Source organism: Gavialis gangeticus, unplaced genomic scaffold, assembly GCF_001723915.1.
Source record: "Gavialis gangeticus isolate Ggan-Ray unplaced genomic scaffold, GavGan_comp1, whole genome shotgun sequence".
NCBI classification, from domain to species: Eukaryota; Metazoa; Chordata; order Crocodylia; family Gavialidae; genus Gavialis; species Gavialis gangeticus.
The window spans coordinates 64,818,852-64,844,061 of NW_017728995.1; the positions used below are offsets into that span (position 1 = coordinate 64,818,852).

General features: G+C 41.7%; 2 protein-coding genes across 8 annotated transcripts in view; one reads left to right on the forward strand and one right to left on the reverse strand.

Moving 5' to 3' along the window:
- IWS1 (IWS1, SUPT6H interacting protein) overlaps window positions 1-12,268 on the forward strand; it is a 27,914-nt gene extending 15,646 nt beyond the window's left edge. For all 7 annotated transcript variants that reach the window (XM_019503731.1, XM_019503732.1, XM_019503733.1 and 4 more), the window contains 8 exons: window positions 741-891; window positions 2,698-2,780; window positions 3,379-3,508; window positions 4,883-5,000; window positions 5,651-5,762; window positions 6,677-6,733; window positions 6,964-7,075; window positions 9,692-12,268. In XM_019503731.1, the coding sequence (XP_019359276.1) occupies window positions 741-891; window positions 2,698-2,780; window positions 3,379-3,508; window positions 4,883-5,000; window positions 5,651-5,762; window positions 6,677-6,733; window positions 6,964-7,075; window positions 9,692-9,823 (895 nt within the window). In that variant the 3' untranslated portion in view covers window positions 9,824-12,268. The remainder of the gene's footprint in view (window positions 1-740; window positions 892-2,697; window positions 2,781-3,378; window positions 3,509-4,882; window positions 5,001-5,650; window positions 5,763-6,676; window positions 6,734-6,963; window positions 7,076-9,691) is intronic.
- A 1,591-nt stretch (window positions 12,269-13,859) lies between these two features.
- Window positions 13,860-24,951, reverse strand: LOC109288257 (coagulation factor IX-like). The gene is given in 3 exon segments (XM_019503738.1): window positions 13,860-14,739; window positions 16,633-16,750; window positions 24,372-24,951. Coding segments are annotated over 3 exon segments (969 nt in total). The 5' UTR covers window positions 24,663-24,951; the 3' UTR covers window positions 13,860-14,179.
- Between the last annotated feature and the right edge of the window lie 259 nt (window positions 24,952-25,210).

Here is a 25,210-nt window from a genome sequence, read left to right on the forward strand (position 1 = left end):
CCCCCCCCAAAAAAAAAAAACAAACAAAAAAACCCTAACAACAACAACAAAAAACCACAAAACCAAAACAGTGCTTCCCCGGAAGAGGAAATGCATCAGTTTGACCTGGCTCGCCCAACATTTTTATAGATTGTGCACTGCAGTGGAGCTATTTGGCGCTTTTTTCTAATAGCTAATTGAATAAGCTATTAGGTCAAACTGATATGATGCGATGCCTCTTCTGGGCATGCCTTGTGCTCAGTGTGGGGGTGCACAGAACCAAAATTAAAGCGCCCCCCCCCGCCATGTCTGTAAGCAGCCTATATAAGAATCCCCTCTTGGAGTAGTCTGAGAGTATTTACATGTAACCAATCACCAGGTACACTGAGCGCTAGAACATAGAACAGATCTCTGTAATGCCTCCTTTTGCAAACAGTTCAGGGTTTTTGAGAAGAATATGCATAAGCTGAGTGAAAAACAAAGACAGTCTTGGCAGTCAGGAGACCTTAATCCTAGTACAGATTTGGCAGACTTCTGTGATGCCAAGTAAGTGATTTCAGAAAGTCCTTGAATCCCTTTCCCTAGTTTCCCAATCTGTAACTTGGGGATCTGTACCTACCTTAGAGGGATGTTTAGAGGCTTAATGTGTATAGAACACTTGGTGATCCTGGGTGGGATTGTACTATTAAAGTGCAAAAACCTGGTGAAAAAGGTGGGGTATTCTAAGATGTCTTTCAGCAAACTCTTTCCTTCCATTTCAGTATGGACTTCATGTCAGACTTTGACATGATGCTACAACGGAAGAAAAACCTGAGTGGCAAGCGCAGACGAAATCGTGATGGCGGGACATTTATTAGTGATGCTGATGATGTAGTCAGTGCCATGATTGTTAAAATGAATGAAGCTGCAGAGGTAAGATTTTTTTTACGTTGCAGAGAGATCTGTCAAAATCCACTTCTGCTCTCTGACAAATTAATCTTGTATTCAGCATAGAATAGAAATCAGTCTTGTACGTTCTGAATATGAGTTGTAAACAACTGAAAGTTTCTAATATCCAAAACTACTGTAGTACTGCATCAGAGCATTCTTTCATGTACCCAAATTCAAAAGTTCCTCTTGTGGAACAACTGAATTTTTAACATACATGAAATTGAGTATGAAGTCATTTATTTTTACGGAAACCTTAATTCCTGTCAGTAGCATCAGCCCTTGGGATACTCACAGTCCATTTTATTTTATTATGATTTTCTGCGTGTGTAATGTTCTAGACTAAAGGAAAAGTTTCTAGATTGCAGATGGCATAACTAATGACACCCTCATAGATGGTGGCAGGTCCACATAATTATAGGAAAGAACAAATTATACAGCATTGTTTATCACGAAAAGCCTGTTATATATGTAAAATTTCCTCTGCTGCCCTTTTCATTTTTGACTATCTCTTTAATGTCGTACTGTAGTGGAATTAGGTACTGACAAAGTAGACATTAGTGTTAATCAAAAGGAGTCATGGGAGAGAATGATATCTTGTTCTTGAATCCAAGCTAGGGTTTCCCTCCCCCCACCCCACCCCTTCTCGTTTAACAAGGGGAGAAAAACGCCTTGTCTTGGATTTGAGTACAAGACAGCAGAGGGTCAAGTAGCTGCTCCAGCTTCAAGTTCCCACTCCCTCTCTGCTGCCCTGTTGCTTATGCTCTGGCAGGATGCTGGACCTGCTCCAGCCTGGGGCACAGAGCACATGGTTGCCCCAGCCCAGCCTGGTTGTGACAAAGTGAATGGCAGAGCTCCAGCCTGGGCCATTCACTGGGCCAACCTCTGGTTTCCAGTTCCAGGGCATGGCTATAGCTGTCATCGTTGCAACTGCTGCTGCAGTAGAACCAGAGCTGTGGTGGAGCTAGTGGAGGGGGACACTGGGGATGGGCAGATGCCTGAGGGGGCAGGTGCTATGTGGCTAGGCACCTCAAAAGGTAGTAGGCACTAGAGGGGGGAGGAAGAAGGGATAGAGTAAGAGGGGATAGAGGCAGCAGGGGGCAAAGTATTGTGTCACCTGTGTCTCTCCTACCCCTTCCCCTTCCCCCGATGGCCTCTTTCTCTACTGCAGTTGTAGGGTGGAGGGCATGAATCTAAGAGGACCCTCCATTAATTGGATTCTACACACAGAAAATTTATATATTTGTTATAGAATTTAATTATTGGGAGGTAGTCTTAAATTCAGGGTCATCTTGGATTCAGGTAAATACAGTAATGACATGCCATGTGTCTCCCTAAACTTTTAAGTTAAATTAATTCTTTGTATGCATTTCCCATAAGAAAGTATGTATTGTCTCATTTCCCATTATCTTGATATTTAGGTTCTTTATTCATATGCATGTTCTTCTATTATGCTTTTTAATGGAAACATTTTATAAATTGGCTGCGTACAATAATTTATAGAAGCTTTTCATATCTGTTTTGGGGGTTACAGTAGAACTGAAGTACAAAAGTAGATTTCATTTTAATATAAATCTATTTCATCTAGCCATCTTAAAGACAATAAAAATTTTAAGAATCCCTCAGAAAATCTTTTTTTTAAATGGGTTTTGGGACCATGAGAAGGCAGCTCCTACACAATTAGACTGCTAATCATGCATGTTGCATGCATCTTAAGAGTTAAGATTTACTGCTTTTCCTTTCTCTAGATTGCGTGTTATCAGTAATTTTTTTTGTTTATGAACTCTACAGGAGGATAGACAGCTGAATACTCAGAAGAAACCAGCACTAAAGAAGCTAACTTTGCTACCAACTGTAGTTATGCATCTTAAAAAGTAAGTGCCTGATTCTCCCCAAATTTATTTATTTTTTTCTAGAGAGTATTGGGGTTAGAAAACTAGTTATAGTTACACTCCAGTGGTGGTGTGCATGCGTCTTAAAACACTTTATTTTTCCCATTCTGCATGAAGTGCTACAGATAAATGGCAATTAAAATGTTAAGAGTTTATCCACATTTTAATCACTATTTATCTTGAAAGGCATTAATATATATAACAGGCTGAAAAGCACTTCACAGCATGGCATTTCCACGTTTTAATGACTTTCTTGCTCTACCCTTTCAAGTCTGAACTGGGAGACTTTGATCATCTTTCAGCAGTTCTCATGTTTATGTTAAAGCCCGGTTGCACTTTGGAGCGAGCACTGTCTTTATTTCTGTAGCTTATGCCAAAGCACCTAGATTTAGGGGTAAAAGGGTATTGGAGGGATTGCTTCCACTAAGATAGAAATCAAAAGTAAAGCCCAAGTTCTGTAAGTGGGCATATTGGTACTGCAGGGGTATTGATGTGTTTTCATTATTTGCATTCCCAGTTTGCTGAAGTGGGAACATTGCTGCTCCTGAAACTGACCTCCTTTTTATTCTAAAACTTCCAGGCAGGACCTTAAGGAAACTTTCATAGATAGTGGTGTGATGTCCGCTATCAAAGAATGGCTTTCCCCTTTGCCAGATCGGAGTCTACCAGCACTAAAGATACGAGAGGAACTCTTAAAGATTCTACAAGAGGTTAGAAACGGGTGTTTAACCACTGTCACTGTTTGGATCACTCTTGTTATTAAAGGATGTACTATGTGGCTTAAGAGACATTGTAAATGACTGAAAGGAAAATAAGAATGTTTGTAATTTGCATTTGCAAGCTTCTCAACCTCCCTCACACTCTTAAGTGCTGCGGTCCCTATCTGAGTGTTCCCACTGAAAAGAGGATGTTCTGTCAACCATCTTCTCTGTCTCTCACTGAACGACTCACCAGCTATTATGTTGTAATAGATCCATCTTATTTCTTGTTTGGTGTGACCACAAAATGAAAATAGTAGAGAGAGACTTTCACTAGTAATGAAGAAGTGAACCTTCTCTTACAAACCCATTATTGGTTAACTACAGTGACTGTGTATAAATTTGCTTAAATTCCAGCCACAGGTATAATGTTCACTTTTGACCACAGTTAAAGAACTTAGACACTAGACTTGCCTTCTGTTGTCTGTGGAATGCCTGATTTGGTCTTCTGTTTCTGCATTTTTTCAGTAGTTGTTTCCCATAATGCCACAGGAGTTATCAATACTCTTTGCTCCCATCTTCTCCCTTTCTGAAGTATTTTTTTAAAATTTTTAGGGCCAGTTTGTTTTGTTGGCTACCTCCATAATGACAAAAGTTTCCTCTTCTCTTCTGCCCCAGTGCTGAAATACCAAGGCATGTATTTTGCAAGTGTGGCAGACTACAGATCTAAAACAGATTGATAATCTGTAGCAAAGTTAGTATTTGATTGTTTGGTTTCTGACTTCTTGTTTGTCAAGAGGTAATTTTGTTGCTATTAAATTATTACTTAAAAGGCAGATTAATGCAAATTTCTCTGCATAAGAGAGGTGCCTAATAAGAGAGGAGAGGAGCATTTGGACTGCACCTTTCGGGACCTTCAATCCACTTCATATTTAACAAACAAAATTAATTTTAAGGGTTAACAGGCCAGGTGTCTAGATCAGGGCAGGCAATTATTTCGGGTGGAGGGCTGCTTACTGAGTTTTGGCAAGCCTTCAAGGGCCGCATAACAGGCAGCCGGGGCAGATAAAAAATTTAGGAAATTAATATTTAGGGGTGTCACGGGCCGGATAGAATGGCCTGGCGGGCTGCATTTTGCCCACCCCTGTTCTAGATAATGGACAACAGCCATCAGTTGCTTTGAGAAATCCTGCATTTTCTGTATTTGTGTTATAAAAATGTTTTCTGAAATAATTTTCTGGAAATAGGTGGTTGTTTATTATGCTCTTATGAAAATAGCAAGTTGTTACAAAACTTGACAATAATACTTATTTTGTTAAAGTTACCTGTTGTTTTGGATTTTTGTTGACATCTGGCACCATTAATGAAATTGGTTCTGTTTTCCAGCTGCCCAGTGTGAGCCAAGAGACTCTGAAGCATAGTGGGATTGGGCGAGCTGTGATGTACCTCTACAAACATCCGAAGGAATCAAGACCCAACAAAGACATGGCAGGAAAGCTAATAAGTATGTAATCTTTGCCTTGTCTTGCCCATTTTGTATTTTGCTGGCTGGTGTATCTCATTTTATCAACTAACCTCTGCATTGGCCTCTCTTCTGACACATTGATTTCTCGCTGTTTGTAAAGCAAATTGAACCTCTGATGCAAGTATAATATCTGGGCATCTGTTTCAAATTAACTTTTAAATATACAAGTGCAGACAGGCATTGTTTTATTTAGGTCCTCTTGCAGGTTTTCCCTGTTATCTTTCATTCTTATAAAAACTGAATGACAGTGGTTTACAAATCCCTGTTGGACCACCATACTTGTATATATTTCTTTGTGCCTCTGAAACCACACTGTTTCCTTCCAGGTTTTATAGATGAGCAGCTTTCTAAAACGATGGCTAAGCAAATTAAAGCACCTTCTGGAAATAGGTGTTAGTGAGAGGGGCATCTTGGAAGGGAGGAACTTGCCTTATAGTGTTAGGTTTGTTTTTAGAAATCTTGTGCTACAGTGTGAAAGACCCTAAAAGTCACAATAATGTGAGTTCACCTGTCAGTTCAGGGATAACACACGAGTTGTGTTGCTAAAAGTTGTAGTTAGAGCCACTGAAGTTTCCTGTAGGTAAAATATGCTTGGCTAGAGACATGTCCCTTGTGTTGAAATCCTTCAGATGAATGGTCTCGACCTATCTTTGGCCTTACTTCAAACTACAAAGGGATGACTAGAGAGGAGAGGGAGCAGAGAGATTTGGAACAGATGCCCCAGCGAAGGCGATTGAGCAGGTAAGAGTCTGAAGTCATTGAGAACAAAGAAAATATTTCAAATCTGAGAATCCTTTGATGAGAATACATAAATATGGCAGTTCATCTTCACTGCTAATGAAACATTAAAGGAAACTGGAGGGCTTTCTAGTTAGTCTGTCTCCTCTCACCTTTGTTGGTTGCTGTCTTGTCCTTCTCGTAGAGTTTTTCTTTTCTACATTTGAGGACCGATGCCTGCTCTTTAAGTGTGAAGTTGGATGTATAATATTCATCAGAATTTACCATTACTTCTAATCTATCCAGAACCTTTTCTTAGGCAGACTTCACCAGGATTATTCTTGCCAATTTCACACCAAAGTTAACCACAGTAGTATACTACTAAATTGTTTTTAAAAAGTAACTCAAGTTCAACAACAACCAAATGTTACCGCTCATTTCCTTGTCACAACAATGGGAGATGGTTACAGCTGCATTCCACGTGAGGTGGACCGATTGCCAGTAGATCAAAGGGTGTAAGTCAAGGATTTGTTAATGGTAAATAATCACTCTTCACAACTTTGGCACTTGGAACATGTGCAATTGCTTCTTGCATTTTCATTACCTAGCAGTTGGGATCAGAAGCCCCTGATCTTTGTTCTTTCAGGCTCGTGGTATTGATCTTTATGTACCTGACTGTTCTTTGTCTGTATTTAAATTGCTAACTTTATTTAAGGGCTTCATTTGCTAAGGATTATTGGTTTTACTTTTGCAGACCCTTGTATTTGGTCAGGGATCTTTTATTTTAATTTGGTTGGTTATAAACACTTTTACCCTTTAGGTACCTGATGAACATGCATCAAATGTTCTGGATAGGTTGGAAATTGGCTTTTGCGATGACTGATTTTTTTCATCAAGACTGGCAGTCATAACTATAACATTGTCCTTTTTCTGTGCAGCTCTGGTGGTCAGACTCCTCGAAGAGATCTGGAGAAAGTGTTAACAGGAGAAGAAAAGTAAGTCCTTATTTCTTTTCTGGTAGTATTCTAGTGATGATATCCAGGCTGTCTCTGTAGGCTGTCTACAACACTTGGATTTTTTTTAAAGGAAATATGAATGATTGAAGTGGTAGTGCTTTGTGTTTTTCAAAGGCAAATGAAAATAGAAGTATTTAAAGAACTGTATTAATTGTGTTCTGGTCTGTATGAGTGACTTCTTTAACAACATACCGCCTTGTTTTTTGCAGGGCTCTTAGACCTGGCGATCCAGGATTTTGCGCTCGTGCAAGGGTTCCAATGCCCTCAAACAAAGACTATGTGGTCAGACCAAAGTGGAATGTGGAAATGGAATCTTCCAGGGTAAGCAATGTAGTAAAGGGAAGAAGTTAGTTTCATAAGCTGACCATATATCTAATCTATGGGATAAGCCTGGGGAATTAGTTTGTCTTTTCATCACTGATGTGTTGCTTTTGCCGTGCACCATTTCATTGCATTATACCTCTTGTAGCCTGAGGGACTATGGCCTTCTTGCAAGTGGGCTTTGTAAACCCCATCCCATAGTTGTTTCATTCAGGTACCAGGGAATGGAGACGTATAACTAGGAAGAATCGACTGTTGGTTATCATGGCTTAAGGATATGACTGCAAAGCAGTTAGTGTAGACCATCTTGGAGTCTGTCTGCAGTCAGACAAGTGCATCCATGTCTGTTTAGTATTATGTTTTTCCTGTTAGGTTTCCCAAAACTGGAGGGATTCAGTTACTTGGTAAGACTGAATATTGTACAAATAAATTAGCCCCATGCATTTCATCTTGGCTCATCCATCTGCCTTGTACCAATTTAATTTGGAGATGTCAGAATCTTCATATGGAAAAATTAAATGAAAGTGGAATTAAGTGATCATTAAATTGTACTGTTTCTACTGTTGTTTTTCCTTCCTTTCATTAATTGAGATATTGTTTCTAGCCCGGGACTATTAAGAGAGGTATTAGTCGTTTGGAAAAGCACAAGAGACGGTTTGCTGAACAGAAACGACTCAGCAAAGTGCATCGAGCCATCAAGTTCAGCATTGAAGGCAACAGGATGCCCCTGTAGCCATGACACACTCTGCCTTCCCCAAGTTTGAGAGGTATCCCTCAAGGGAGGTGTGACCAGTGCATGTGCTTCAGCTGTTGGCAGTTTGCACATTCAGTGGAAAAAAAACATGTATGAGTAGGGGGATACATGCTGAAAAGCTGTCCTCTTAATCCTTAATGTCTATACTGTGACCTGCTGGGTAACTTGATGCAGGATATAATCTGATGTAGCACATAATTTCTGCCATGGTCCCTGCCACTACAGCCTCCATATATACTGCTGGCAGGTGCTGTTTAAAAAACAGCTACACCCAAATATACCTTTGTTTTTAAGACTCTAAGTAGTTGGAGAGATGAGCAGATGCAGCATTCTAAAATGTATTCCCATTTGATTAGAGCCTGCTTTTTAATCTAAAACTTGGTACTTATCTAACAAATGACAGAAGCAGCATTCTTAAACTTCAATTTTGTACTTTGTTATTCCATAGTTTGTAGCTGAGGTGTTAGTAGTATGAACAAGATCTAAAATAAGAGACTGTTCACTTCTTGTTAGCCAAGGAAGTCATTTTGTGATGGAAGGCCTTAGGGAGGGGCTGGTAGCAGGTGGAGGAAAGAGTCCACTGGGGAGTGAGTAAAGAAGAGTCTTTTGCTGTGAACCTGGGATGGAGAGAGACTGATCAGTAAATTTTAAAGTCTGAGAATTGTTTTGACAACTCCTAGTCTGCATTTCAGTTTGTGAGCAGGAATGGCACAGATTGATAACTAGAGAAGATAGTACAAGTAAGTACAGGATTATCTTTAACACATTTCGGATTCATACTTAAGTTTATTCTATAAATGCTTTTAAAGCATGAAAATTCTGGTTGGTCAGTTTCCTTTATTATGGATAAAATCACTATTCATCCAGGTATTGAGAGTGATTTCTCTGCAAATGAGCCTAGCTTGATGGAACTGAGTGGCATTTGGAGTGTACAATAAGCATTTCAGAAAGTAAAAGCTGAGCCTCTTACAACATGTCTATAAAATATGGAGTATAGTGTCCTGAACCTCTTTGCTTTCCTACAAGTAAAAGGTTAAGTGTCCATTGCACATTATTTCTGTAGGCTTTGTGGAGAATATATGAAAACTTATCATTTCTAGGAAGTATTGTCTACTGATTTAAAGGGTCTTGTCTGTTTTTGTCCTGTTTCATTACAGAATCTTTACAGTGTCTGTGCAAAACAACTCAACTGCTGCTTCATCCTCATCTTCCAGCTGCAGTTAGTCAAAATACAGGGAATGAAATGCAGTAGTTTTTGCAGTACTTTGTATGGCTAGATTTCTTTGGCACTTCTGCTTTTCACCCCACTTCCCAATAATTTCCTGTTGGAGAAGTACCAATCCAACTTGGCAACTAATTTACTATTTACTACACTTAGTTGCCAAGTTGGATTGGTACTTCAGCCCAGCTAACATTACACAGAATGGGATATTAGAATGGGAACGTCGACACATCGCTCCCCACCAGGAAACGTAGTCTGTGAAGTACATGAAAATGTACTTCTGGTACAAGACTATGTTTAATAAACATTGTAAGAACTGTTCTAAATAGTTTGTTTGGCTGGCATGTGGATGGTGATTGGTTACTTTTGTTTCCTTAATATGAAAGCTTTTAGTGTGTGATGTTTTTGTTTTTTTGTGTGTGCGTGGATGTCTTTGTATGTGCAGTGCATATACTTGTGGGATACTGCTGTCCTTGTCCTCGTTCCCAGTCCCCAAGCTCTGTTGAAATATTTCTGGGACTTCATCAGATCCCGTGTTGCAGTGCAGCAGGTGCTGGAAGATTTAACCATGCATGCCTTACATTTTATGAAGCCTCTGGGACTTCTACATTTGTTTTTAATAGGTTTTATTTTTTTTAAGTTCCAGGGAACCTCTAAGAAAGGAGTGAGTCGACTGGACAAACAGATGCGGAAATTCACAGATATCAGGAAAAAAAGCAGATCAGCTCATGCAGTGAAAATCAGCATTGAGGGCAATAAGATGCCATTGTGACCCTTCACAGAATGCCCCGTGATCTCTGCTGTAAGACATGCACCCATAGACTCTTTGGAGACCTTTACATTTTTTAACAAGTTTTTTGGTTTTTAGTGTATCTTTAAATTGTTGGTTCAGCTTTCTGGTATTATAAAACATTGTCTGAGGCTTGTAAATTCTGGGACTTCTTCCTCCTGACTGTATTTAAAGTTGCTCTATTGTGTCCTTTGTACAGATCAAATACTTGTTGTACTGCTACACACTTTAGACAATAAAATATCCTTCCATTTTTTGGGGGGCTGTCTGTTGTTTGGTCCAAAATAATGTGTGTATCAAGGAAAAGACTGGAGATACCTAAAGAACAGGAAGAGGTTTGCATTGTGGGTGAAATGCCAGTATGTGTGAATTCTGTTCCTACCATGTAGCTCTTCCATTTTCCCTTTATTTTGGTGCCTTCATTTTTATTTTTATGACTTATTATTCTGCCTTTGGACAACTTAAGATCTCAGATTTGAGATCAAATCGCCTTAAATGTTGGCCCTCTTCTGCTGTAAGGATTCAGTTTTTCAACACCTGGTGCAGAGTTCAAGAAGATAAGATCTACATGAATATCTCTAAAAATACCAGGTGCTTCATACAAACTCAAAAGTTTGATCTACCTAAGAATTTGAGAATCACTGGCTGTCCTTGGTAAAAGATCAAGGCAAAATTTTCAAAGGTGAATGATTTGGAGAAGCAACTAGCTGCAGTTGGAGGACAGTGCTTTGAATTGTGATATCAGCGAAAAAAATCCTCTCTCCTTCCCCTGCAAATTTAATTTTCAAGGAAGAGAAACTAAGCCAGGACTGTGAATCTTTTAGGTTATCAAGATTGCCTAAAGAGACTGAAATTAGTTTGCTGAATAATTTAAGTGATCTGTTGATCCTTTAGATGATCGTGCTGCTACTTGTTCTTTGTCCCTGATTGCTGCAAAAAAGACTTCAGGGTGGAATTCTGTATCTCTACCTCTGAAACTATTCTTAATTGTCTGTAAAACTGGACAAGAGAAATACAATTATTCTCCTCTTTTTAATGGCAGGAGGCTTGGAGTTCAGTGAGAAATAGCAATTTCTAGATGGAGCGTATAACATTTTATACTACTTTATAGTGTAAGATTCTTGCCTTCTGTGTTGTCGAAGCACTTAGCACCTGTTGCTTCTGCTGTAGAAGAACTCCAGAAGCTGACAGCAAAACAGATGAAATCAAAATCCTGAGCTTTGAGCTCCAGCCTTGCATTTGAACTTACCTTATGGACTCTTCATTGCTGGCATTCTGGTACGGTGCAATGTCTGTCCAAGTACACTCTTCCTGTGCTGTTAGTTGATTTGTTTTTTTTAAATTAAGAATTGCATGAAGAGCCTTTGCAGATATTAAATTGGCTGTATGGTGATAGACACAACTCCCTGGATTCAGAAGGAGTTTTACATCAAGATATGTGAGTATGGAATTTGGTCCCACATGTATCTGAGTTGAGGCCGTCTGTCCTCCTCATCTTCTTCCTTCACCCTTATTATTTTTTTCCAGTTTCTCGGGAGATTTTTTTTCTCCTGTTGCATATACTTTTGGCAGTACGTTTAGCCTATCTGTTTTATGCTGGAAAGCAGTCTGGAACTGTAGACAGCAGGGCATAGGGTTTTTAATTCATTGGATGTTGTGTTTTGGAGCATAGAACTGGAAGATAACTCCTGGGTCATTGAGCCCAGTGTGCTGCTATTTCATGCAACTATATCGTGATAAACTATCACTTTTCAAAGACTAGTATAACCTGCTGTACCTGGTGATAGACTTTCCCATAATGAAAAGCAAAGAGAATATGCATTTGATTGCATTGTCACTGTTCTGAGGGAATGATTTAAATGCTTTGGTCAAGGATGAAGTGGGGGTGGGGAAGATTTCTATTAATTTGGTCTTCTACATTTTTTTTAAATTGAGACCTTAACAGTTAAGTTGAAGTGTGTTCCCACAATTTAACTTGTTTGGAGGAGTTCTGCAATTACAGCTTCCTCCCTCTCCTTTTCTCCTGTTGCAAATATTTAACTAGAAACTCCTTTTTATCAGTTGCAGCTGAGAGAATACAGCAGTGTGACTCTTTAATATATAGTGGGAACATTAATTTTTAAAGAGGGAAGATGTAGTTCTTTCCAGTATCTAGTCTAGATGAATGCGTGTTGTTCCACCCATCCTTTTGGTATTGTGCGCTTTGGGAGGATATGTGAAATGATCTTAACTTTTCTTTTTTTTAACAAAGCACAGGAAGTCAGCCTCTCACCAGGGGGCTGGCTGGCTAGAGGCTAGGTTCCCACCATGTTATCTCTCCTCCTAGTTTTAGGTTGTTTGAAGGTTGTTGCTTAGTACTGGTATTTTTTCCAATTATGTTCATCAATATTTCATGTCTGAATTGCTGGTTTTCAAATACTGTGACAGCAAAATAAATGATGTATGGTATAGAAATTTCCAGAATAAAAAGTGCTCTTTTTTTTAAACTGTGTGAACAGTGGACATTTTTTTTTCAAACCCATCTTTTGATACCATTATTGGCCAAAAAGAAAAAAATCTCTAAGTTATAATTTGGCTCTAATGGTCATCAAGCCTGCATGTTAAGATTTGATGCAGACGGTAACCAAATGAGTTGTCTGCAAAGTAATTAGAATAAGATGCCTTTAGATTAAAAGGACTAGTGACTACTTTATTTTATTTCTAGGGTGAAAGTAAACAGGAAGGTACTATTCATGGAGACTGGTCATATGGCACAGCTGGTTTCTCCTATGTTAGCCAGTGGGTGCTAGCTGCAGGAGTTGGGAGATTTGCTTAAATGCACAAAAAAAAGAAAAGCTTTGATTTTCCTCAGATCATGGTGGAGGCACTAGGAGCAATGATAAACTGTTCTCTCTTAGCTCCTGGTGGTGTATATGGTCCTTTTTATTTTGTACAAAGAGTTCAAACTAAGGTAGTAAAGGCTGAATTAATTTATCTCTTTATTCTAAAAGTAAAGCAAAAAGGACTAAATTGTCTCTTCCTTTATGTACCTAAATAGCATATCCCAGCCAGGGAACTGCAGCTTTTGGGTCATCACAAACTGATGTTTGTGTGTGAGCAGAAACCTGCACCTGCCTCTCAGCGTGTGAAATTAAGCTGCATTCTGGCCAGGGAGTCATGCCACACATTAGGATTGCTCAAGTACATGCCTCAGCCTGGGCAAGTCCTGACATTTTACTTGCAGAAAAAACATGACTAGTGAGTGTTAGAGGCTGGAGGAAGGAGCCTTCCACCTTTTTAGCCCATGCTTAGGAAGCAGATCTAGGTTCCAGACTCCCATCACCCAGAGAAGGTTCAAGTCTGCATCAGGCCATTGGGTGCGCATTGCTCAGGCTCTCTTGAATCTGACTCTGGTCAGCGGAGAGATGGGGGTATTGTTCACTTCCTCCTCATTCCATGCTTGATGCTTACAATGGGATGGAGACTTTCTCAGTGCTGTTTATCCAGTGAATGTTAAAGGCAAGGTAGTGTGGATCAGTTTCAAGAGAGGGGTTAAAAGTAGTCAGAAGACTTGGGCGGAAATGCTGGTTCAAGTCCCATTGGGTGAAGTAGGGGTTAGAATCAAGGGTTCTGCAAAGTGATACTGTAAACCCTTAGCTCCCAAGTCCCAGCTCTCTAATCCCTGCAGCTTCCCTTGCCAAGTTAGCCAATGCAGTTGTTCACAGTATAGGATTCTTAATAAATGCAGCAGTATTTTTTATTACCAGATACAAAGAGCACAGAACAATGTTTACATTCATATTTAATGGTGTAATGTATAGCTGTCATAATAGGTAATTTGGTAGCAAAACTGAACAGATACTGGTAGGGTCCTAAATGTATTCAGTGTAGCTCACTGTATATAAACATTGAGGTATCTGTACCAAAGATAATGCACTGCTAGGAAATGGTTTCTTGCTTATAAAAATAATGCATGTGTAGGACTGGTGAGTTGGTGTCCTAATGTCATTTTAGATGGGAGCACAGGGGTGACATGATCAGTTCTTTTGTGATGTGCTTCTCATGTTAGACAGGTATTCCCCCTTAATCCTGGATTGCTTGTTATTGTACAGTGCTCAGTAATTGGTCAAGTCATTTCAAATGCATGAAGTGCTATTCAGAGGAGTCGCCAGACATTTGTCATGGTTCTCCCACACTGCACTGGTGTCAAATAAGTGCATTTTGTTAAACAATGATACAAAATTATGCACAAGTAAAGGCAGGACATTGACTGCTGCATTAGACTGAAAACATTCCATAGTAGTTGTGTTCCTGCTATTATAAAGGGGAAGAAAAATGTTGTCTTTACTGTGCATTTATCTACCTTCCTGTATCTGATACGCTGTCAACAACATCCTTTATTCATTGCTTGTAGTTTGATACCTGAGTGTATACACCATATTTCCCTTCTTCAGCACAGCCTTCACCCCAACTAACAACCCCTAAAAGGTACCAAGCATCGTGGTAAGATGCAGCAAAGGGGCCTCCGCTATCCCCTTTACAGGCATCGAGGGCTTTCTCAGCATATCCTGCACAGAACATGTTATCAGTAATGAGCTTCCTTGTTGACTGTTGACAAGTGCCCTTGTTCACTGTAGGTAACCTAACTTCCATGAGGATCCGTGTGAGAGAACCTCTGTAATATGTGGAACCCCATCCACTTACCATCCCTATATTTCCTTCTGTAGTCAGCAAGTTTCCTAGGTTTGGAATGAGAAGGCAAATAGGGAGCGCATACTTATTAAACTTAACGTCACTGCTCAAGTACAGCAAAGAAATGTCATTATTGTAGTTATCCGAATCATAATGTGGATGCATCCAACTCTGTTGCACTTGGATCTTTTGTTCTTCCAGTTCTCTCCAGTGTTTGTCAAAATCTCCTGCAGTGAAGACAGGCAAAGATGTCTGAGAATTTTAAATAGCTTGTATAGGGTTTTCATTTGAGAAGCAGGAAGCAGAGGATTAAAGCTTTAACCTCTCAAGGCAATTTAAGTAATTGCCTGTGGGCACATCTACTCAAGACCCTAACTGCAGTAGCCTAACAATACAGCGCAGTAGCATGTTAACCCAAGCCATGCTAATATACTACCGTGCAGTAGTGTTACTAAAAAGGCACGTGCTGATGCTACTGCACAGTAACTACAACATATTAATGACTGTAGACAAGCCCTGTGAGCTTAAATATGTCAGTTAATCTAATTCACTAGTGCTTACTTAACTAAACACCACTATTCCCATGTAATGGGGCATATGACAAGATGCACAGGAAAGGATTGGGTTAAGTATGAGAGCGCCCATTGTCTTTCGCGAAATAATTTTATGTATTGGTCAGGAACTGCTTATGAAGACCTCATGCAGCTTAACTTTGGGTTCAAACCAGGCCGGAATTAGAACTAAAGTTCTGCTGCTTCTCTCAAAAAGATGGAATCTCGTTTTCTGCAAAGTCCACTTGCCTTTTAAAATTTTAGTTGAAGTCTTTTTTTTCTTCCTAACCCCAACCCTGTAGCTGTAGATTAGATTAAAAGAAAGATTTTTATGGGTTGAACATCTCCAGTTTTACAGATGTTCAGTTATCCCATGTCCTAAAATTCTTTAAACACGTTAATCCAAGAGGGGGACCCCCCCCAAAAATGTATGTGTTGACTCGCTCTATGACTCTTCCATAGGGATACAGAGCACTTCTAGCTATACTCATTTTCATGACCTGTAATACTACCATTAAGAAATGTTTCCTTGCAACATGGTATGAAAGAGGGAAGTACTATCCTCATATAGATGACAAACTGAGATGACTGAACAATGTTGATGACAAACATTATTGCTAATACTCCACCCAAAGCAGAGTTGAACGAGTTGCTGGAGGTTGCCCAGGAGGTTACAAAATGTATTCTTCCCCTCCTCAGCCTCCCTATTAGCAGGAACTCTAGAACCCGACAACTAAAGATGTAGACAGGCATTCATTTATACCGGTGAAATGTTCACATCAAGCCTGCAAAGTTCTTAGATTAGATGTGATATCATTTATTTAACAACTGAGTAGTTGGAAAAAAGTTCTTGGCAAGCTTTAGGGCTTTTTTCCAGCTACCCAGTTGGTCTAATAAAAGATATCACATCTACTTTAAGAGCCTTGCCTGCCTATGTCCTTAGACCAATATGGCTCCAATCAAAAACCCAGCTACATCAAGCCTGTGTACTCATCTCAGTTACACTGGGATCAGGAACAGGCAAATATGCAGCCGTCCTAGGGTACTAGGACCAGAGACTGAGATTCAATAGTGAAGAATGCTTAAGAACAGCCAAAACTGGGGTTCAGCTTGCATGTCAGCTGCAGTAACCCTCTCTTTCAATATTGCCTTGCCTTTTCAGTGCTCTCTACAGAAACATGAGCCAGAAACCTGAAGATGGAAGTTGTTCATTTCCTGGTAGCAGGCTCCTCTACTTGTCACATCACAGAGTAAGTTTGTACTGCTGGGACTTGGAAAGAAAAAGTAAATCTTTCTGTTTATACATTGAGCAGTGTGAGACAAAGAAAATAAACCCATCCTAATGCCTTTTTAGACTCACTTTTCAGACTAGGGTCACACTTCATAATTTTCTCCAAGAAGGTGGAGATTTTTTGATTGAAAAATGAACAGGAATATCCAACCTATCTCAAGAGTCTCTTACATCAGTTAATATGGCTAATACTCCACCCATGCCAGGGGATGGGTGAAATAAAAGTATTGCCCATGTGATCTGCAGTGAAGTATTTGTCAATATAAGAACTTGCTCACCTATAGTAACATGATGTGCTCTTCCAGTCTCAACACAGAGAGAGGCCGTGACCACCCAACGACTGCTGATTAAATTCCCGCCACGGAAGCCGTAGCCTTCACTATTTCGGATCAATACCTATGAAGAAAAAAAATGAGGGGGTCCCAAGTTGGGTTCCGGAGAGAGCAGCCGTAGACAGATGTGCTCTTTGAAGTGCTCAAGAGGTCATTTTTTACTTATTCCTGAAGTGTGAACCCTCCAGTGGATGGGTGGGGGGGGCATGTGCTAGGAGGCTGCTTGGTCCTCCAGTGTCCTACAGTGCACTGCTGCTCACCCACCCTAGTCCCTGCTAAGAAGAGGGGGAGGAACAGGAAGGACAGCCAATGAGCTGTGCACTTAGCTGTCCTCAAAAACCTCTCATGGCAAACAAGAATTCCTGCTCCCCAGCCCCTTGACTGGAAAGCGTGACTGCTACAAACCTTCACAGCCATTCTGAAGTGCTCCAAGCAAGATTTGGAGCACTTCAAGTATCTGTCCATCCTAGATATACACTATGGAAGCAAAACCCCAAACAATATTACTTACCCTCAGGGTCACCAGTAAATAGTAAAAGTTTGCGTTTGAGGAGAGGGAGGGAGACATATTTCCATGAGATTCCCTCCTTTTAAGCCTGGAAGTTCAGGTCTTAGGTACAGTACCTGCAACAGAGTGCTGTGTTTAGTAAAGACTCTGCACCACTGTCCCTTTTAAATGAATGGGTGTAATATATTAGTCCTGGCACTTGCAAGATTTCCTTCCCCAAACAGAGGGAAAACAGACTTGATAGTCCTAGATTTTAAAATCAAAAGCCAAGAGTAAAAATGTTTTACTTTTTAATTGTTTACCTCTTGATGATGTTAAAAGAGGTCTGAAAGGGTTTAAAAAAACCCAAACCAAGCAGGTTATGAAGCAGAATGAGATCATACTTTAAAGGCATATCTATGGAAGAGCAAAATGAAGGCACAATGGTATATAGTGTTTCATGACTCTTGAGGGGTAGATGTAAATGCATTTTTATCCTGCATATGATTGCTTATACTGCTAGAGTTCAGGAGTCTTACCATTTTCCACAAAAGCCAAATAGAATTTTATCAATGGAAAACTAGTGAGAGAGAATAATTTTTTTTTTCATGTCCTGTTACATTTTTACGTTTATGTTAAAATTTAAGCAAGTGGCAAAGGACAATGAAGGAAAGGATGCAATTAGTTTGGATTCTATATTGGACTGTAAAGAACTAGAGTGAAAATTATTCATAAAATGGATTAAAAAAGCAAATGCATAGTACAGTCAAGAAAGACTGCTATAACAACAGTGTTCAGTCAAAAGAGGAAAATAAATTGAATCTCAATATGTACAAATAGTCGCTCTCTTGTTAATGTCCAATTCTTTTAGGTACCACTTGTGAAGAAAAAAGAACAATTTCTGGATTTCTTTCACTTGAACTGACAAAATTTAGATGTAATTTTTCAACTGTGTCAGCAAACTGTTGTGTATATGTTTAGAACTTGAACCTGAATATTTTGGATTTGGGAATTTTCAAAGCTAGCTTTTGTGAGTCAGACGGCCTTAAAGGGTTTATCAAACTCCTGCTGAAATCAGGTTTCACTCCCTTTAATGCAGCTTGGATCATACCCTTAAATAGATAGTAGAAGTGTGTAAGATTACTGGAACATGTAGCTAAAAACAGGTATTTCAACTGGATAAAGTGGGTGAAGAGTTCCAGTTGGCAGTAGAGATTTAGGAGAGGAAATTGTAAATGAAAGTACTTATCCTTTATCTGTAGTGTGTCTTCAGGCACCTTGAATAAGAGGATTACTTTACTTACTCTTGCTCTGAAATTATAAAGGAGTCAGGAAGACCTTCAGAGTTCCAGATGACATCATTGTCACTTTTCCTAAAGCATCTTACATTATTAGAAGTAGTAAGTGTGGAAGAATGCCATCCCAGTCTCTGCAAGCAAACTTTTATTGGCCCAGGCTAGCCCAAAATGTGATGTACTATTGCAGATCCTGTGAGATGTGCCAGTGATCAGACAAAAGTGGGGATAAGGGAAAAGCTCCCCTACAGCCCCTCCCTATCATAGATCAAGCTTTCCAAAGTGTGGGAGTAGACATTATGGGGCTCTGAGGCATAAGACTCATAGAGGGAAGAAACATATCCTGACCCGTATGGATTTTGTGGCACAGTACCGAGAGGCAGTTGCCTTGGCCTCCACAGAGGTACCCGTAGTCACGGGTACCCTGACAGATCTTCTTCCAGCTAGGGTTCCCCTCTGAGATCCTGACCGAAAGGGATAGGAATGTCCTGGCTGACGTGCTGAAATGCCTGTGGGAGTGCTGTGGGGTTAAACACCTCAAGACCACAGCCTATCACCCCCAGACAAATGGGCTGGTAGAAAAGGTTCAATGGGACCTCGAAGGGTATTCTGAAAGCTTATATGGACTGAGATAAGAAACTGCCGCATCTGCTCTTTGCCTACTGAGAGAGACCCCAGGAGTCCACCAGGTTCTTGCCATTTGAGTTGATGTTCAGGAGGCGAGTCAGAGGTCCTCTCGATCTTGTGAGAGAGGAGTGGGAAGGGAAAATCTCCTCTAAAACATCAGTGGTAGAATATGTGCTAGGCTTCTGCCAGAAGCTAAGGGATATGAGGAAGCTGGTGTGAGACTCCGTAGCCCAGGCCAGAAGGAACAGAATGTCTGGTACGAAAGCTTGCATACTTTTGAACCAGGGGATAAGGTCATGGTTTTCCTACCACTAAAGACAGGCAAGCTGCTTGGCAAGGTCTCCATATCATCCAGGAAAGGCTGGATAATGTGACTTACATGGTGGCAATGAGCAGGTCAGGCAAAAGGCCTAAGGTGGTACATGTAAACATACTTAAACCCTACTTTGAAAGAAGAGATGTTGCATTTTGGATTTCCAAAGTTGAGGAATCAACCAAGGACCCAGAGGAGCCAGTCTTGTGTGCTGACTGGGATGGAGAGGCTGAAATAAAGAAGCTCTACCTGCTGGATTGTCTGCCCTTCCAGGATAAGGACAAGCTGCATTTGGCTCTCAAAGACTTTGAGATGGTGTTCTCTAACAAACCAGGTAAAACAGACCTGGCGGTACACACCATAGACATGGGCAGCCATCTTCCTACCTGGTCAATGCCCTACCCAGTCAATGGGAAGGTGCTGCAAGAGATAAAGTATGAGCTTGCTGATATGGTAGAACTGAGGGTAATACAGCTTTCAACGCGCCCCTGGGCCAGCCGTGTGGTATTCATCCGGAAGCGGGATGGGACCATCAGGTTCTGTGTGGACTACAAGAAGCTGAACGCTATTACCACCCTGGTGCTTACCCCATGCCCAGAATGGACTTTGCTTGATACTCTGGGCCGAGCCAAGTTCATTTCTACTCTTGATCTATCCAAGGGATCCAGACGCCATAGCCAAGTCTGCTTTTACTACACCTTTGGGACTAGTTTGAGTTTACTGTTTTACCTTTTGGTATGTGCAATTCTCCCGCTTCATTTCAGAGACTGATTAATAACCTGCTACATGGATGTGAGCAGTTTGCAGTGGCCTACATCAACATCGCTGGCTTCAGTCAAGACTTTGAATTGCACCTGATTCATCTCACCACAATGTTAGATAGGATCAAGCAGGCTGGAATAGCAATGAAATCAAAGTGCCAGTTGGCATTGCCTGAAGTGGTACATTTAGGACACCATGTGGGAGGAGGCACAATCGCTCCCATGTGGGACAAGATTGAGGCCATTAGAGACTGGCCACCCCCACAAACTAAGAAGCAGGTCAGAGCCTTCCTTAGCCTGGCCGGATACTACAGAAGGTTTGTCCTTGGATTTGGAGCGATGGCAGCTCCCCTGCATGAGCTGACAAAGAAAGGCAACTCTGAATTGGTGGTCTGGAAGCAGGAGTGCCAAGAGGTATTTAACACATTAAAAGCTACCCTGATCAAACAGCCAGTTCTGAAGGTACCAGACTATGATAAGCCCTTCTGCAAAGCCACAGATGCCTTGGACATGGGACTGGGAGCTGTACTCCTGCTGTACTTCTGGAACTAGCTTCCAAGTGAGGTGGTGCAGGCTCCCACCCTGGGGGTTTTTAAGAGGAGGTTGGATGACCACCTTACTGGGGTCGTTTGACCCCAGTGCTCTTTCCTGCCATGGCAGTGGGTCGGACTAGATGATCTGCTCAGGTCCGTTCCAACCCTAGAAACTATGAAACTATAAGAGCATGAAGGAATATGACACCCCGTGGCTTACGTGAGCCAAAAGTTAATTCCCCAGGAGCAGAGCCTGTCATCTGCTCAGAAGGAGTGTTTGGCAATCGTCTGTGCTCTGAACAAGCTGAGGCCCTATCTATGGGGACAGCAGTTCGTGGTCCTCTCATACCATGCCCCACTTCAGTGGCTGCAAACACTGCAGAACACCAACGCCAAGCTTCAGTGATGGGCCTGGCAGCTTCAGGAGTTGAACTTCACCATCAAACACATCAGAGGAAGCCAGAACATCATAGTGGATTCTCTATCATGAAAAGACTCTGGGTAATGGGTCCATTGGTCTCAGCCTTATCCCAAAATGCTCTGGTGTGGGGACACCCCAGTGTGCCTTAATGTTCTGCGTGCATTGTTGTTATAGCCAGTCTTATATGTTGTGTGATTTCTGTTTTGGGTATGAGAGGTAACCCTTCTGGACAAAGCATACCCAGGCCCAAAGCTCTGGGAAACTATGTGCCTGGGCTTTTAAAGTGGGGGGAAGGGTGTGGAAGAATGCCATTCCAGTCTCTTCTATTAGGTTTTTCCTTGTCATTGTCTTTTCACCTGTCTGTCAACCGGTTTTGCCTACATGACCTGGGCCAGGTGACAGAGGAGTGGACCTAGCTCTCTACTGGGTTAGCATTGACCTCATGGCATGGGGCAGGGGCTCAAGCTCCTGTCACTCTCGCAGGTGAGCAGTGATGCTTTTTAAATTGATTGGTTGGCACCCCACAACACCTGGCTGTAATTAGGTCTCAGGGGTGATGTCAAAAGGCCTATATATACCTAAGACTGCCCAGGGGGAGGGAGAGCAGCCATGTTAAGGGTCAGACAGCAACTGGAACATCAGCAGCACTCTCTCTCTCAATGCTGAAGTGAATAAACTACTTGAAACTTAGCTAGATATATAGCTTACTGTAATGTAGAAGTGTATCAACCAGCTACCACACTGACACTGTTTGCTCTAAGGTTATTCTGTGATACTTCCCTATCATGTACCCTTCCCCAGGCCTACCCTCTTTAACCAATGAAGCGCTCCAGTATTACAAGCATGGTGAACTTGCAGGGAGAGGGATCGGTGCATGCCTGTAAGCTCTCTAGGCTCGGATAACAAAGGGAGGCTACTTTTTGTGCTTCAGGCTAAAGCAGGAGTTTTCAACCTTATTGGGTCAGTGTCCCCCCAACAGCCAGTCAAGAAGGAAGGAGTCCCCGAGCCACCGGTCGACAAGCAGGGGGTGGGAGGAGGTCCCCCAGTGGCCAATTAGTGAGTGTGATGGTGGCATCAGAAATGGTGGCAGTGGAACCCGCTGCCACGTACCCCCTGAGGCCTTCCCAAGTACCCCCAGGGGTATGCATACCCCCCATTGAAAACCCCTGGGCTAAAGGAAGCACCTCAAGTTCTTGCAGGGGGTCAAGTACCCTCAAGGTCTACAAGGTCTGTGTACCCCAGGGGCCACAGGGCCCAAATACAGAACAGCACCCCTGGGAGGTGGCAGGGATAACCCAGGCTGGTGGGTGTGCTCCAGGAAGGGGGGTGGCCAGAGGTGAGGTGCCCCCAGGGAGGTACTCAGAGCTTGGTAGGTGGTAAGGCGTAATGACATGGGTGGCTCAGAGCAGGAACGCCCCTTACTGGCCTGCCACAGTAATCATAGAACTGAATGAGTAAAGTAAGAACTGTGAATTAATTAGCAGAATTCTACACTTATGTTCATTATGAATATGAACAAAAATCACAAGGAATAGGGGAGAAAGGAGGACATAGAAATGTTTTTCTCTGGGCCAAATGCCATTATACTATTTTAAAATAAGAATTTATAATAAAAAGAAGCATTCTGATTGAACAGAATATTGGAGAAAGATTCAGTAATCTGAAGGCAAGCCCTTCTGAACTCCATGAGAGAAGGTTCATTTGGGTTTTTTTAAACAATTATATCCCTTCAGTCAGAATGCCTGGAGCCAAAGTATGGCTTCTTACTAAGCAGATGATTGAGAAACTAAGATTAAGTAACAAATCATGAGAAGACCAAAGTGAAGGCCATCCTGAACACTGAAGAAGCTTAAATGACTTGTTATATTATAAATAAGAGGAGATGTAAGTAGAGCCTGTTTAGGATACAACACAGACCAACGAACGAGGATTCTGTAGCATGGGCCACTAGAAAACAAACCTGTGCAGATAAATGGGAAATTTTTGCAGCATCTAATAAGTGCTCTTTGACCCAGAGGAGTAATATTTGGCAATACTTAGATAGCATCTTTTGCTTTTCCACAGTTAGAATGAGTGGTTTATCAAGAAGGAAATAATTGTGTCTGACCAACCTCGTCTCCTATGATCAAGTAACAAACTACTTAGATGTGGGAGACACAGTTCATGTCATATACTTGGATTTTAAAAAGGCCTTTGATATGGTCTCCCATGATGCTTTTATAAAAAAAACAAAACAAAACTGGAGGATTGTGGGCTGGCAGAGTCCACGGTCAGGTAGTTTAGGAACTAGCTAAGGGGTCAAACCCAGAGAGTGTTAGTGGATGGCTCTGTATCATCTTGGCAGGAGGTGGCCAGTGGTGTCCCACAGAGTTTTGTTCTTGGCCCTGTGTTGTTCAACATCTTAATCAATGATGTAGATGAGGATGTGGAAAGCACACTGGCCAAGTTTGTGGACGATACTAAGTTATGGGGAGAAGCAGTCACACTAGCGGATAGGATGTGGATCCAAGTGGGCCTGGACAGGCTGGAAAGGTGGGTGGAAGGGACCTCAGGGTTATGGTTGATCACAGGATGAACGAAAGCCTTCAGTGCTATGCTGTAGTCAACGGAGCTAATAGCATACGGGGATGTATTAGCCGATGCATCATGAGCAGGGGTAAGGAAGTGATACCTCCTCTCTACTCAGCACTGGCTAGACCCCAGGTAAAGTACTGTCCAGGTCTGGGTGCTGCACTTCAAAAAAGATGTGGAGAATCTTGAAAGGGTCCAGAGAAGGGCAGAAGAACGATTAAGGGCCTGGAGGACAAACTTTATGAGGCAAGACTAAGGGATCTGGGACTGTTCAGCCTGGGGAAAAGAAGACTGAGGGGGGACTTGGTGGCTATCTATAAGTATGTAAGGGGTGAATATCAGGAGCTAGGAGAAAAACTGTTCGCTAGGGCGCTCCAGGGGAGGACAATGAGCAATAGCCATAAACTGTTAGAGGATGGTTTCAGGTTGGATGTAAGGAAGAGCTTTATGGTAAGGGTGACCAGAATCTGGAGAAGACTTCCCTCCTTGGGAAGTCTATAAGAGGAGACTAGATGGACACCTTGCTGGGATCATTTGATCTCAGCAGTATTCCTGCCCAGAGCAGAAGAGTTGGACTCAATGATCTCTTGGAGTCCCTTCCAGCCCTTAATTTCTATGTTTCTATCATTCTATGCAAATGTGGTATTTGGAGCCAAAAATACAAGAAAAACCATTACCTGCCAGGGGCAGTGTCCACGACGACAGAATGATCCTCCAGTTATTCTGTAATCATGGTGCTCTTCACTTTGGGGGAAGCTTATCCAGCTGGGTCCATCTCCATCCGTACGGTTTTCCTCATCTCCAGTCTGGCTGAAGCCTTCATGCAAATTCTGTTCCTCCTGCGTCTTGTTCCGAAGAGCACTGTCATCTGTGGTCTCATTCCACATAGGAAAGGCCTCGACTGTCTGGTTCCAACTGGCTGCAATCTCTAGTGTCTCATTCTGCCTGGCAACAGCCTCCACTGTCATCTTCCACTCAGTGACACCCTGTAATGTTGTGTTCTGCCTAGGGGGGGGCTGTCCACTGTCTTGCTCCACATAGCAGGATCTTGCTTAAAAGTGCGTGGGGATTTTGTAACCAGCCCACAGGGAAACTGAGCTGAAAAATCAGAAACAACCTTTGGGTTCCAGGTTCAAAATTTAGTGTCAAGTTGTGACCCCCCACAGCTAATTTCTGCTTCCTTTTAAGCACTGAAATTGTAACATTACCCATCCATTTATTTTGCCATCAGCCACGTGCAAGTCAATAAAGCACAGTGGGTATCTTCTCATAGTATATCAAGCACATTTGGTTCCTAGCCCTCCCTCCTGTGCCCATGATGCCAGTTCTTCCCACCCAGTTCTTTCTACCCATTCTACTGTAGGAAACTGGAGCTGGACACCTTTCTAAGGTTTTTTTTCTGCACGCTGTCAGCAGCCCGTTGTATACCCTACGTGCCAGAGTTTGGAGACATTTTTTCCATCCTGAGACAACAGTGGGAGGGTGTAGAATACTCATAGTAGAAAGAAACCAGCTT